This window comes from Myxocyprinus asiaticus, chromosome 12, assembly GCF_019703515.2.
Source record: "Myxocyprinus asiaticus isolate MX2 ecotype Aquarium Trade chromosome 12, UBuf_Myxa_2, whole genome shotgun sequence".
Lineage (NCBI taxonomy): Eukaryota > Metazoa > Chordata > Actinopteri > Cypriniformes > Catostomidae > Myxocyprinus > Myxocyprinus asiaticus.
In genome coordinates this window covers 6,139,208-6,153,850 of record NC_059355.1, presented here as the reverse complement: position 1 = coordinate 6,153,850, position 14,643 = coordinate 6,139,208, and the positions used below count along the sequence as shown (strand labels likewise).

The following is a 14,643-nucleotide window of genomic DNA, read 5'->3' as shown; positions in this document are numbered from 1 at the left end:
ACAATATTTATCATTCAACACTGGTGTGCTAAGTGGTCTACGTCAGCTAGTCTACGTCTACCCTTACGTCATTACATCGTAACTTGTTTTGACCAATCAGAATGTGAGGATTCTGGATTCTTCCGGTATGCACGTTCTTTCAGTTATATCCTCCGAAGTGTGGAGCAGTGTGTGTTCACGTGAGCACAGTTACATTTCTCTTCCGCAGACAAAGATTGCGTAAAATTAAGGTGAAATGTACATTTTTATATAGTTTCTAAATGAATCGCGAGGACGTGCTATTTCTGTTTAAATTGTCTGTTTACTTTGCATATGGGCCCATTCATATGACCGGCTTGCTAACCTGCTCCACACAGCAATGAATTGGGCAGAAAGGTATTGATGCTCTGGATGCACATACAGTGATATGAACCACGTATGCCTTCTTTTACTTGTCCAGGGAGTGACATATATTTAGCTCCTCTTACAGTAAATCAGGCCGGTCAGTTTACACTCCATGCGGAGGCTATTTTGGGATACTATTGGGGTGTCCACTGCCATTGCACTCACTGTCGTGAAATGGCAACTAGCTACTAGCAACACGTTTTCTGGCTTTTACAGCATTTTAATTATGCAAAACACACTCCATACCTAATATTGAGAGTACTGACAGCATTTAATCATGGCTCCCAAAAAGGTTTGGTAGTTGTACAAACTGCATTGCTGGATGGTTGCATTGTTAATTATATAATGTAGCATTAAACTGAAAGTAACTGTGCTTGTTTTCCCCACAGATGCCGCCAAAGAAAGGAGGAGATGGACCAAAACCACCACCCCTGATTGGACGTTTCGGGACTTCTTTGAAAATAGGAATTGTTGGATTACCAAATGTAGGGTAAGTGTTGCTCCGAGATGGCATTATATCTTTAGGTGATATTTTGATGGTGCTACAAGAATAGTGTCAGATTAATCAAGCATGAATGCATGGCACAGATTTTGTGTGCGTTATGCAAACCTGTCCTGCTACTCTGTGGGGAATTATTAGAAGGATGATGACTCATGATCTTGGTCCATTATGAGAATGACATCATCATTTTGCCACGGGTTGGGCTGTGTTTTTTGATTGGCTACACAGTGGCACTCGCATATATGTATTTGTTTATTTATTTGTACTTGAGAAATGAATTTCCAATTTGAACGTCCAACGTTCCAGTCCTCTGCCTCAATTGATTTGATTGTGATTTCAGAAAGTCTACGTTCTTCAATGTTCTGACAAAGAGTCAGGCAGCGGCTGAGAATTTTCCCTTTTGCACCATCGACCCAAACGAGAGCCGTGTGCCCATTCCAGATGAACGCTTTGACTTCCTCTGCCAGTACCACAAACCGGCCAGGTGCTCACATCATGTCTTCTTAACGCAGTTGTCAGCACCACAAAAAATCTCCTGCTCCCTGTCGTCATAGCTTTGTTTCTCTTTGCCTCCAGTAAGGTTCCAGCATTTCTGAATGTGGTGGATATTGCCGGCTTGGTGAAGGGGGCTCACGCAGGGCAGGGTTTGGGTAATGCCTTCCTTTCCCACATCAGTGCCTGTGATGGCATCTTTCACATGACACGTGAGTAGATCACTATTTCGAACTGGTGTGTTTTGGGGTTTTATGGAATTCGTCTATGCTGTTTGCCTTGAAGCACTGAGCATGGGAAATTCCAGTATGGACATTTGAATTCAGAACCTGACATGTAACTGCTCACTGAATATACCAAATTGTATGTTGACTAGCAGAAAGATGTCAGTGTAGGCACACATCTGTCTTTTGAATTAATTTTGAAATGATTAGGTTGAACTGTTTCACACATTGGACTCAAACCAAATTTGTAAGACTGTATAAGTTAACGTAGGAATAAAATTGAAATAATTCGCTTTTCTTAAAAGGAATATTTCAAAGTCAATACAAGTTAAGCATAATCATGGCATAATGTTGATTAGCAAAAAACCTTTTTCCTTAAAAAAAAAAAAAAAAAAAAAAAAAAAGAAAGCAACAATCTGGGTTACAGTTAGGTGATTACAACGGAAGTTAATGGGGCCAATCCGTAAACGTTAAAGTACTCGCTGTTCCAAAAGATGTAAACAATATGCATGAAACATGATTTAACTGTGACAAAATGGCTTACGAACCTTTTCTGTGTAAAGTTATATCCAATTTTAAAATTTTGTTGTCATGACTACGAAACGCCGTCAACTCTAAAATGATAGTAAAAACTGCGATTTAAACAGCTTTACAGCTCAAATAATACTATTTTTAACAGAAGAATAAATGTGAATATACAGTTTATAAGCTTCACATTTCTGCCTTTTAAACCCTCCAAAAAAACAAAACAAAAATCAAGACATGGTTTAAACCACTGGAGTTGTATGGATTATGCTGCCTTTATGTGTTTTTTGGAGCTTTTAAGTTATGACCACCATTCACTTGCATTGTGTGGACATACAGAGCTGAGATATTCTTCTAAAAATATTAGTTTGTGTTTTGCAGAAGGAAGAAATTCACACATCTAGGATGGCACGAGGGTGAGAAAATGATGAGAGAATTTTCATTTTTGGGTGAACTATCCTGTTAACCTCTAAAATGTTATGGGATGTGATATAATGCTGACTTCATAAATGTGGCCATTTGAAATTCAAAAGCAGGAATGTTATGACAAAGTGAGTGTATGCATTTCTCAGATGTGCCTTCCAGAATAATGCTTATTGATTAAAGTGAAAATAAAAAGCCCTTTGGTCTGTCCTTGGATGCTATCAAATCTGACTTGTTGAAAATGTTGTTTTAGAATAGGTTCACATCTCGTGTGCTTGATAAACAATGCAATATCATTTAATATTCCATTATAGGGGTTTAAAAAAGTAAAATGTAAACCTTAACTGACAGTTTAGAAGGGGTTTTGTTTCTTTCTAATTACATGATTTTCCCATGGTATGGTTTATATTTGCATAGAATTGCCTGAAAAGAATTAAATATGTACATGTGCAAAAGTCTTAGGCACAGAAGATGCTTCACAAAAACATTTGTCTTAAGATGGTTATTTATATCTTCAGCTTTAGTGTGTCAATAGGAAATATACATTTTAGACTCCCAAACATTTATTTTGCAAATAGAATAGAAGAACAGGGAGCCCTGCAACAGATGTCATGGCCCCCACAAAGCCCCCCACGGAACATCGAGTCAGTCTGAGATTACATGAGGAGACAGAAGCATTTGAGACAGCCTAAATATATAGAAGAACTGTGGTGAATTCTCCAAGAAGCTTGGAACATCCTATCTGCCAACAACCAAGAAAAACTGTGTCCAGGTGTACCTAGGAGAATTGGGGCTGTTTTAAAGGCAAAGGTGGTCACACCGATTATTGATTTAGCTTTTTTTGATGTTTACTAGACTTTGTATGATGTTAATTGATAAATGAAAACTATTTATGGCATAATTTTTGAAGACATCCTCACTATGCAACATTTTTCCCAAGTGCCTAAAATTTTTGCACAGTACTGTATGTGAGTGAAAATGTATGCATGATTTGTTCCATACATTTGTTTGTGTAGGAAAAAAAACGTGCTTATATAAAGGGTTGTTTGTATATATATTTTAACTGTGTGTAGGACTTTTTGAGGATGAAGACATAATCCATGTTGAGGGCTGTGTTGACCCAGTGAGAGACATTGAGATTATTCATGAAGAGCTGAGGATGAAGGATGAAGAGATGATCGGCCCAATCATAGATAAGCTGGAGAAAACCGCTGTCAGGGGAGGAGACAAAAAACTCAAACCGGAATATGTAAGTAACAACATATCCCAGTCTGCATTAGACCACTCTAGTTATAACAGATTTGAACTATTTTTTTGTATAACCATTCCCTCTGAATGCAGGACATCATGTGTAAAATAAAATCTTGGGTGGTTGATGAAAAGAAACATGTTCGTTTCTACCATGAATGGAACGACAAAGAGGTTAGAATCATAATCTTTTTAATCTACAATTGAACCTGTTTATGACCCCAACAGATTTCAGCTGTTTATTTTTTTATTTCGATTACGTTTTTTTTTTTGTTTTTTTTCAGATTGAAGTCTTGAATAAGTATCTCTTCCTGACGTCCAAGCCAATGATCTACTTGGTCAACCTCTCAGAGAAAGATTATATCAGGAAAAAGAATAAATGGTGAGACATAATTTTAGTTGTACATCCGCTGTTGGTAAATATTTCCTGAATTGGTGTTTCGCATTTTGTGGAGAATGTAAAACATTTGCTGTCTTATCTCTTTCTCTCAGGTTGGTGAAGATCAAGGAGTGGGTTGATGCTCACGATCCAGGTGCACTAGTCATCCCGTTCAGTGGGGGATTTGAGAGCAAATATCAGGACATGACTGATGATGAGAAACAGAAATATTGTGAGGAGAACAAAACACAGAGGTCAGAATTTGCCCTGATATTTTCCGTTTCTGTATTCTCAACGTGTTTTCATGTGCGAGAAGTGATTCTATTAATTCTATTAATGCTTATGTATAGAAGATGATAATACTAATAAACACTTATCTAAATGTTGTTGGAAAATGTAATTTGCTCTAAATGGTGATCTCAGAATTTGCACATTTTGGGGAATTTTTCAATTTTGTTTCAGTATATTGACTAAGATCATCAAGAGTGGGTATGCAGCCTTGCAGTTGGAGTACTTCTTCACAGCAGGACCTGATGAAGTCCGTGCGTGGACCATTAGGGTGAGCAAAACACATACATTTATTGCATACAGGTGAAGCGGGAAGACTGATGCAATACTCTGAGCATAAACACATAGTATACACACATTTTGGGTAAAATAGTCAGTTATCTACTATTTAATTTTTTTTTTATAGATACTATTAAGTATTGAATGGATTAAAAGTATATTTATAAGCAAAGTTTATTTTGCTTCGTCCACCACAGTGGATTTATTTTTTCACCAAGCTCATCAAAATTATGAAATCGAAGAAGGAACAGGTGTGATGTAATTTAGAACAAAATCTTGCCAAAAAAAAAAAAACGTGTTTTTGAGTTTGTTTTGGTAGTGTGTAACAGCTCACAAGGGCGGACTTTCACTTCTTACCGGCTGCTAAACACCTTCTTAATGCCATTGGTCCACGTCATTGGTAGGCGTGACCTGGAGCTCCACCTGCTTTGAGGCCGACTAATAATTCCCTTTCAGTCAGTTAAGAACAGTCAACATGAACACACCGGAGTTATTAGTGAGCTGGTGCAAATGTATCTATATCTACAGTGCTGTGAAAAATTGTTTGAAGTCATTGATAACACATTTTAATGTCATATTAGTTGATGTCTTACATGTAGTCTTGAGCATCCACTTATTTAAATGTACTTATAAATGCCTCCCACAGCGGTGTGGCCGGGGTCTAAACGTTCGCAAACAGTATGTCGTTGCTCAGCTGTTTCAAACTTCTTTTTGGCTCTTGAGAGAACAACAAAAGCACTTTGCTGTGAGTGTGCCAGGGCCTTTAGTGATGGGATTGGAGAATTGCTTCTTAATAAGAACATTTACAAAAAATATTAAATAAATACTGGAACAAAGTGATTTTCATTACTTTCAGTTCCGTTAACAGTTCTCAAACGTTAGATTTACATTCAGTCATTTAGCAGATGCTTTTATCTAATGCAGCTTAAAAAAATTAGGAACATCACAAGCAAGTTGTCATATACGTAAGCTTATAATATCTGCAGTATCGCACGATTCCAATTCCCGAGCAAATTACTCTTAAGAGCCTTTTCTTTTAAGTGAATCAAAAACTTATGAATCAGCTGTAACGGTTACTTGACTTGAAATGAACAAAGAATTTATTACTGTTGTATGCTCATGAGACACATTCACGCAGTCTTAAACATAGTAAACGTGCAATCTGTCCCATTTTTGCAAACATTTGAAATTGTGTGTGTATTTTATGTATGTTTGAACACCTTACAGAAAGGTACAAAGGCTCCGCAAGCCGCTGGAAAGATCCACACAGACTTTGAGAAAGGCTTCATTATGGCTGAAGTCATGAAATATGCAGATTTTAAAGAAGAGGGCAGTGAAAATGCAGCCAAGGTGAGAAGTTTTTATGCTGTGTTTGAAACTGTTTCTTAGAAATTTCCAGAAAGTTCTCCCTGTCTTTCATTGGTTATACAAACAAATTGTCCTGCCTCAAACTCATGTTATTGGTTGAGCCAATGCTGCTGTCTGGCTCAACGGACTGCACAAACAGAAACAGAGTTTTTTTTATCCTCATCTCCCAATTTGGAATACCCAATTCCCACTACTTAGTAGATCCTCGTGGTGTTGCGGTTACTCACCTCAATCTGGGTGGTGGAGGACTAGTCTCAGTTGCCTCCGCTTCTGAGACAGTCAATCCGCACGTCTTATCATGTGGCTTGTTGTGCATGACACCGCGGAGACTCGCAGCATGTGGAGGCTCATGCTACTCTCCGCGATCCACTTACAACTTACCACGCACCCCATTGAGAGCGAGAACCACTACTCACGACCACGAGGAGGTTACCCCATGTGACTCTACCCTCCCTAGCAACCGGGCCAATTTGGTTGCTTCGGAGACCTGGCTGGAGTCACTCAGCATACCCTGGATTCGACCTCGCGACTCCAGGAGTGGTAGTCAGCGTCAGTACTCGCTGAGCTACACAGACCCTCACAGTAGAATGTTTTAATAGTGTTACACTTTTATGTAAGGTCAACCAACAAATTAAAGTTGATTCTGCATATTAAGCTGGGATAAGAAGAACTTTTAGAATTTTTACATCGAAAAAATTACCCACACCAGCTTCATGATAATAATGTTGAATATAAAATGTCTAATTTTGTTGAATACTTGCAGGCTGCAGGAAAGTACAGACAACAGGGACGTAACTACGTCGTGGATGATGGTGATATCATCTTTTTCAAATTCAACACACCTAATCAGCCCAAAAAGAAGTGATGTCATCATGAAGCGACTTGGAGGGACTACACTATAGGCCTGTTAGCGGTATTGGGTGGCATCTGAGTCTCTTCATTTTTGACATTGGAACATTCAAAAAAACAAACGCAGTAATACCCGAGTGGTGTGAAATTTTATTTTTTAGTTTATTATTTTGGCTGATGGCCATGATTAACTTAATAGCAGGTCTGTTTACAAAAGCTGCATGTCACACAGCACAACATCAGGCAGTTTATTCTAATAAAACACTTCCTCAGATCGAAATGTGTTCTTTTGAAAGTACTTTCCCAGTGGTTCTTCACATTTAGAACAATTCAGTTAATCAAAGGATATGAAAAGGAAAACCACACATAAAATATCCCTACTCTAATTCAGACAACTGAAATTGCTTTAGGTTGTCATGAAAGGCTATGTTTAGAACAGTATACTACTATTGTTATTACTATTGCTGCAGTATACAGTATGAATACTGTGTGCACAGTATATGAATTTCTGTATGCGCAGAATGACTTACTGCATTTGCCAAAATGAGCAGTATACAAAAGTACTTGCTGTGTTCCACAATGCAATGTACTCAACATTTCCATTGTTATAGATGAACTGGAAGTAACATCAGTTACGTTTTTTTTTTCACGACTCTTTCGTGACTCATTATTTGATCAGAGTGCTAAATGTTTAGATAGTTTAATATTCATTTGCAATTCAAATGCAAAAATGATAACTGGACACCATTCAATGAAATAATGATTATAGTGTTTCTTGAACAGAAATCCATTCCTGATATCAACAACTGAATCACATCTAGTAAAACAAAAACAAAAAAATACACATTTTGAATTGTGGAATTTGGTTTTCATTAGTGGCAGTGTTAATTTCAGAAATCTCTAATGAGGTTGTAACTAGTAAAGCCTTTTATGACAATTTATTTATATCTGAAATCTATTTCCAGATACCTTAAATTAACATTGCCACAAGTGAAAACCAAATTCCAGAATTACATTTTTTTCTTCTTTTTTTTACTATATGTGATTCAGTTGTTGATATCAGGAATGGATTTCTGTACAAGTAACAATGTAATTATTGATATAACAAATTATGTGTTCTTCTACTTGGCCTAAGTAGTGCATTGCTAATATGTGAATTTCAACTAGTAAGAAATTAATTATAGATGTCTGTAATTGCATTTTAAACATGAGTGAATGACACCTAGTTGTGAAATTCTGCTAGTGAAAGTACATTTACATACATTGAAATCACATTTTTGATATCAAGAATGGATAATTCCGCGTGTTATGATGTCATTTTATATCAAGAATGAACGGTTTTAATTGTGCGAACGCAATAACTGATATCAAATTTGCAGTTGTGATTTCATTGCTGATATAAAACAAATTGCATTTTAACCATTCACAATTGAATTATAGTTATCAATAATTTATATCCTGCACATGATTAAATGTCGAAAGGGTTTGGGATGCCGAGAAGGATATAGCTGCAAGCATTGCTCAAAAAAGGGGCGGAAGCTCCAAACCGCCATTAAAGACATAGGGAGCCCCTTTCCTTAACCTTAAGTGGACGTGACGCCCCCTTTTGGAGTAACCACGCCCTCTTTTGGGGATTCCTCCCCTATTTGGAGGTCTGGCCTGCAGCTACAGCGGATGCTTCCTCTAGCATTCTTGAGAAGGCGTGGTCTTTTTCTTTGAGAGGTGAGGTGCTTGTTATTATGCAGAAGCATGGGTCGAAAATGTTCACTGAATGCAGACAGGGTTTCGTCTTCATGCGATTCAGCATTAGGACAATCAATGCCACATGAAACAATTGATAAGAGCGACACACACACATATATATTATTAAAATATTTATTAAGATTAATCTCTAGCTCTGTATGTCAAATGTTTTCTCACAGTTATCTTTCTTGTTTTATTCATTTATATGTGGTAACATGCGGTGCAGCTGATCAGATGGACACTGGTGGTCCACACTGCACTGGCTGGCATTCGCAGTTAGGGTAACCATACGTCACTTTAAAAGTCCCTATTTTACAAGTCATGTGCCGCGTCATGGTGGACTTACAGTCGGGACACCTTTTGTCCTAATACTGTAATTAGTCTAAGGCAGCTATAGTTTGATTGCTTCACATAAGTGTTTTAAATTGACATCAGTGTTTCGTGCATTTTTGAAATGAGAAATCATCAAAGAGTATTCAAAGCAGGGGTGTAGATTCCAGGGGGGATGGGACCCATGTTCAAGCCAAATCTAAGCCCTTGATTGAAAGAATCGGTTTATTTTCATTTTTACATATTGCAGTGAAATGAACAAAGCAAGCTGCGGTTCAGGAAATATACAGACTTAACGTAGGGTGCATTCATGCCAGTGAATTATAAGAGCTACAACAGTAAATAACAAATGATCAATAATAATAACAAATAAATTGGAAGATATTATTGCATTTAATATTTAATATAAGACAGTAAGTATTTACATGTTAGCGAAGAGTACTAATTTCAAGCTGAGATCATTCCCACATTCATGCTTTTGAATGGGAATATGGGTGGCCTTTACCTACTGGGCCGTGGGCCTATACGCGGCTGTTTTGTGTGCCTTTTATTATCGGAAACATGTGAAGGCTATGTGTAAGTGCTGATTTTAAATTAACTGGTCGAGATTTTGAGAGACGAGCATTCATGAACTTCTTTTAGCATAATTTCCATGATGAGCAAGTCCCTCACACCTAAGCTCCCAGAGCGGGGTAAAGTTTGTTTTAGGTTCGATATTTTTGGGATATTCGGTTTCTCGTGCCCGCGCTCTCTGACGGTGGCAAGTTTGCAAAGATTTCGCACACTTGGCTTGAATTTATGGTATATAAATATAAACGGTATATAACTATCATATACAGACATAAAACACTGCACTCACAACTGTCTGTTGGTGTTGCTGCAGAATTATGACTGAAAATGCTGCTTCGTGCGTTCGTTGCTTGCTTAAGGGACCGTCTGAAAATTCCACTCACTATTAAACGCAGGCGGTGTCCAGTCACTCATTCAGTTGACGTGCAAGTTAAACATAAAACATTAAAAGTACACTTTTACATTCCAAATGTTGAAGTAGGTTGCCAGTTAATAGGCTGAGCTACTACATTAAGATTTTTACAGTAAGTCTAATAATATGAATACAGTATTAGACTATTTAAAACAAACAAATAAATAATAATTCGTCAAAATGTTATTTCACATTCAAAAGGTTGTAGTAAGTTCCCAGTAGATAGACTGATTTACGACAGGTGACATTACAGTAAATTTAATAATATGAGTACAGTATTAGATTATTCTAGGATAAACTTCAATTCCTGAAAATGTTATTTTCACATTCCAAAGGTTATAGTAACTTCCCAGTGAATAGACTGACTAACTGTAAAAATCTCACCTGTAGTAAATCAGTCTATCTACTGGGAACTACCTGTGAATTTTCTGTTTTGTTTTATTTTTTAAATAACAATGTTTTTTATGATAGAACATACAAGTCAATGGTCAAATAAATGACTGCTCTAACGCCAGTGACGTTTAAATTGTGGGTGGAGTTTTCAGACGGTCCCTTACGCACCATTGGCGAATATCCAACGAATATCGCACCTAAAATTAACTTTACACCGCAGTTAAACGTAAGCCTATGTCTTTACAATGTAGGCATATGCTTCAATAGTGTTTTGAATGTATGGTTTTCATGATCTCATTTAAAACCATGCCTTTTCAAACCGGAACAACGTCAAAGACTTCAGGTTTATGTTTAGGTCTGTCTGATAAATCTGACTATTTGATGAGAGACATAGCTCAGCTGCAATAAATGTTCTTCAATACATTACATCACATGCACATAACTGAATATCTGTATATAAAATATTCAAACAACATTATTGCTCTATTGTATACTTCTCTTTTTATATCCTATTTTTAAGACACAGACGTGACTAACAGAAATGGAATAATGTATCCCGCAAAATCAAAACTAACAGTCAGTATCTGGTGTGGCCACCAGCTGCATTAAGTACTGCAGTGCATCTCCTCCTCATGGACTGCACCAGATTTGCCAGTTCTCGCTGTGAGATGTTACGCCACTCTTCCACCAAGGCACTTGCAAGTTCCCGGACATTTCTGGGGGGGGAATGGCCCTAGCCCTCACCCTCCGATCCAACAGGTCCCAGACGTGCTCAATGGGACTGAGATATGGGCTCTTCGCTGGCCATGGTAGAACACTGACATTCCTGTCTTGCAGGAAATCACGCACAGAACGAGCAGTATGGCTGGTGGCATTGTCATGCTGGAGGATCATGTCAGAATGAGCCTACGGGAAGGTTACCACATGAGGGAGGAGGATGTCTTCCCTGTAACGCACAGCGATGAGATTGCCTGCAGTGACAACAAGCGCAGTCTGATGATGCTGTGACACACCACCCCAGACCATGACAGACCCTCCACCTCCAATCCCGCTCCAGTGTACAGGCCTCGGTGTAACGCTCATTCCTTCGATGATAAACGCGAGTCCGACCATCACCCCTGGTGAGACAAAACCGCGACTCGTCATTGAAGAGCACTTTTTGCCAGTCCTGTCTGGTCCAGCGAAGGTGGGTTTGTGCCCATAGGCGATGTTGTTGCCAGTGATGTCTGGTAAGGACCTGCCTTACAACAGGCCTACAAGCCCTCAGTCCAGCCTCTCTCAGCCTATTGTGGACAGTCTGAGCACTGATGGAGGGATTGTGCGTTTCTGGTGTAAGTCGGGCTGATGTTGTTGCTATCCTGTACCTGTCCCGCAGGTGTGATATTCGGATGTACTGATCCTGTGCAGGTGTTGTTAGTGGTCTGCCACTGCGAGGACGATCAGCTGTCCTTGCTGTCTCCCTGTAGCGCTGTCTTAGGCATCTCCCAGTACGGACATTGCAATTTATTGCCCTGGCCACATCTGCAGTTCTCATGCCTCCATGCAGCATGCCTAAGGCACGTTCACGCAGATGAGCAGGGACCCTTTTTCAGAGTCAGTAGAAAGGTCTCTTTAGTGTCCTAAATTTTTATAACTGTGACCTTAATTGCCTACCATCTGTAAGCTGTTAGTGTCTTAATGACCGTTCCACAGGTGCATGTTCATTAATTGTTTATGGTTCATTGAACAAGCATAGAAAACATCGTTTAAACCCTTTACAATAAAGATCTGTAAAGTTATTTGGATTTTTACAAAATTATCTTTAAAATACAGTGTCCTGAGAAAGGGACGTTTCTTTTTTTGCTGAGTTTATATATATATATATATATATATATATATATATACAGGGTTGGGGAGTAATGGAATGCATGTAATGGGAATACGTATTTAAAATACAAAATATAAGTAACTGTATTCCACTACAGTTACAATTTAAATCATTGGTAATTAGAATACAGTTACATTCAAAAAGTATTTTGATTACTGAAGAGATTACTTTGCATTTTATTGTCATTTGTTTCATTTAATATTTCGTCCTTTCAGATGGAAAACATTTATATATATATAAATGATGCGATCCAAAGTGCATTTGAACTGCGGTGAAACACTTTCTTATGATGTGTTACATTCATACGAGCAGACAGAGAAGTAAGTTTGAAGTAAGTTTGGAGCAGAAGAAATAGAAATAAACCTTGTGTAAATTATCAGCTTTACGCTAAGCTAAAATGCTATTTCTAGCCATTTTACTTGCACGTTACCAGGCACGATCATATTTTATTTATCAAGAAAATTCACGTTGGATCATAATTTCTTTTTTTCTAGTAAGATCTTTGATATTAGGGCAAAAATCATATTCTTGATGATAATTTATGCATTGTTTTCCTGTAAAAATATCTAAAAATCCTTAAAACAAGATTTTAGAAACAACACTGCATAAGATATTTAGGTTTTTCAGATAATGTATTTTTAACATGTGTATTTTTTTCTTACTGTACTGGCAGAGTTTTTATAGTCAAAACAAGTGAAAAAAATCTACCAGTGCTGAAGAAGTAATCCAAAGTATTTAGAATACGTTACTGACCTTGAGTAATCTAATGAAATATGTTACAAATTACATTTTACAGCATGTATTCTGTAATCTGTAGTGGAATACATTTCAAAAGTAACCCTCCCAACCCAGTATATATATATACAAAAGGCTTTTGTAATTAAATGTGTACATGTCATTTATTTCTTGCATTCATATTTAAATTATATAAATGAATTTCAACTCCCTATTTGCTGAATTATACTATTAATTATAATAATAACTATAAAACCAGCGATGATAATAATGGTAATAAAAAATGAGGAAATCTGAGTAACTTATAATTATGAATTTTATTGAATTCATCCATCTGCTCAACAGCAAGGTTTGGTAGCAAAGCTCAGAAAACAATTCACAAAATCAACAATATTAGCTACTGTAAATTATATTTGTTGTTTTGACAGTATTATTACTGTATTTCCAACTGCAACTTACTGTAGAAACTGTTTACAGTATGTTACTGTCAAACTAAAGTGTATGAGTGGGAAAATAATTACAGTAATTTACTGTTAAATTGCATGAGAACTGGCCCAATCTCAAACCTGCACATACACAATTTAGAGGGGAAATTTGTGGTATTATTCAGTGATCTATTATCAAAAAGATGAAACCCAGGAGATGTCTTCTCTGCATTGGATTTACTCATACAATCGCATAAAAAGTAGAACTGGGAATGCACCTGGCAACCTGTGAACGTTGAGCCTGCACTCGACTCCTCGTCACTTCAGCCTTGAGAGGAGCAGAAGCAAAGTGACCTCTTTTTGACTGAATCAGGTGAGCACCAAAAATCACACTAAACATCTTTTAGCAGTTTATAATTTTTTCAAACACTCATCATTTCACAATGAGGATCTGCATGTAATGATAAAGTTTACGTTCTCAAACAGATACTAGCATTAGTTACAACAGCCATTCTGTTTAGTATTGAAGTAAGCACTTACAAGTGTTGAAATACTAAGTAACCAAATTACCTTGTCTGTGAACAAATGTTGCTTTTGCACCTGTCAAACGTGTGCAACTCATTGGATGCCCCGTTTTTTTATTTTTTTGGATGTGCTGCAGAGTTATACCGGCCACTTTATTTGACCTTTCCATCTAAAATAAAGTTATGTTATGTACAAATATAACATGTGTCAATGTTTTGCTCAGAATTTTATTCAATATGCAAGTAACTTTTAACTTTAGTAAGTAAGTCTTTTCTAAATGATGCTCAACCTTGGTTGTTGAGAGTGTGTTCTCTCCCTTAAAAACAAGACTAAAGTTTCATGATGTTAATTTATTTTTGTATTTTTTTTTTCTAGGTCTGGACAGTCAAAGAATGCGATAGTGTTCTTTCAGTCATTTGGACATCTGGTGAAATTAATATTGAAGTATTTGAATGGACTTTTATGTGTGTAGTCATAATTTAACTTTATGATAACATTTATGTGATTTTTGAGTTGTCGTGTAACGTGCTCAATTTTGAAAAATATACAGTATTTATAGAATGACGGGGTTTTGTCTGCTGAATGAATAAAGTTTAAACAGTAACACAGCCCATTTAAGAGACTTGTTTTCATTCCCATCAAAAATCAAATATGGCACTGCCGTGAATACTCTCCATTAGTA

General features: G+C 37.2%; 1 protein-coding gene across 5 annotated transcripts; it reads left to right on the top strand.

Moving 5' to 3' along the window:
* The first annotated feature begins 100 nt into the window (after nt 1-100).
* Nucleotides 101-7,241, top strand: LOC127448937 (obg-like ATPase 1). Of its 5 annotated transcripts, none has more exons than XM_051711928.1 (11): nt 101-230; nt 774-874; nt 1,227-1,370; nt 1,463-1,590; nt 3,624-3,799; nt 3,892-3,972; nt 4,083-4,180; nt 4,291-4,431; nt 4,640-4,736; nt 5,972-6,094; nt 6,876-7,241. In XM_051711928.1, the coding sequence occupies exons 2-11, from the start codon at nt 774-776 to the stop codon at nt 6,975-6,977; spliced, it is 1,191 nt and encodes a 396-aa protein (XP_051567888.1). In that variant the 5' UTR covers nt 101-230; the 3' UTR covers nt 6,978-7,241. The 5 variants fall into 5 exon arrangements, with proteins under 5 accessions (XP_051567888.1, XP_051567887.1, XP_051567886.1 ...); XM_051711927.1 differs by having other exon boundaries at nt 130-375; XM_051711926.1 differs by lacking the exon at nt 101-230 and adding an exon at nt 513-676.
* The last annotated feature ends 7,402 nt before the right edge of the window (nt 7,242-14,643 follow it).

Bases quoted from the DNA above. Each gene is read 5' to 3' on its own strand.
- LOC127448937 (XM_051711926.1), top strand. The intron at 1,371-1,462 runs GTGCTCACATCA...CTTTGCCTCCAG, and splicing joins CAGTACCACAAACCGGCCAG to TAAGGTTCCAGCATTTCTGA. The intron at 6,095-6,875 runs GTGAGAAGTTTT...GAATACTTGCAG, and splicing joins GCAGTGAAAATGCAGCCAAG to GCTGCAGGAAAGTACAGACA.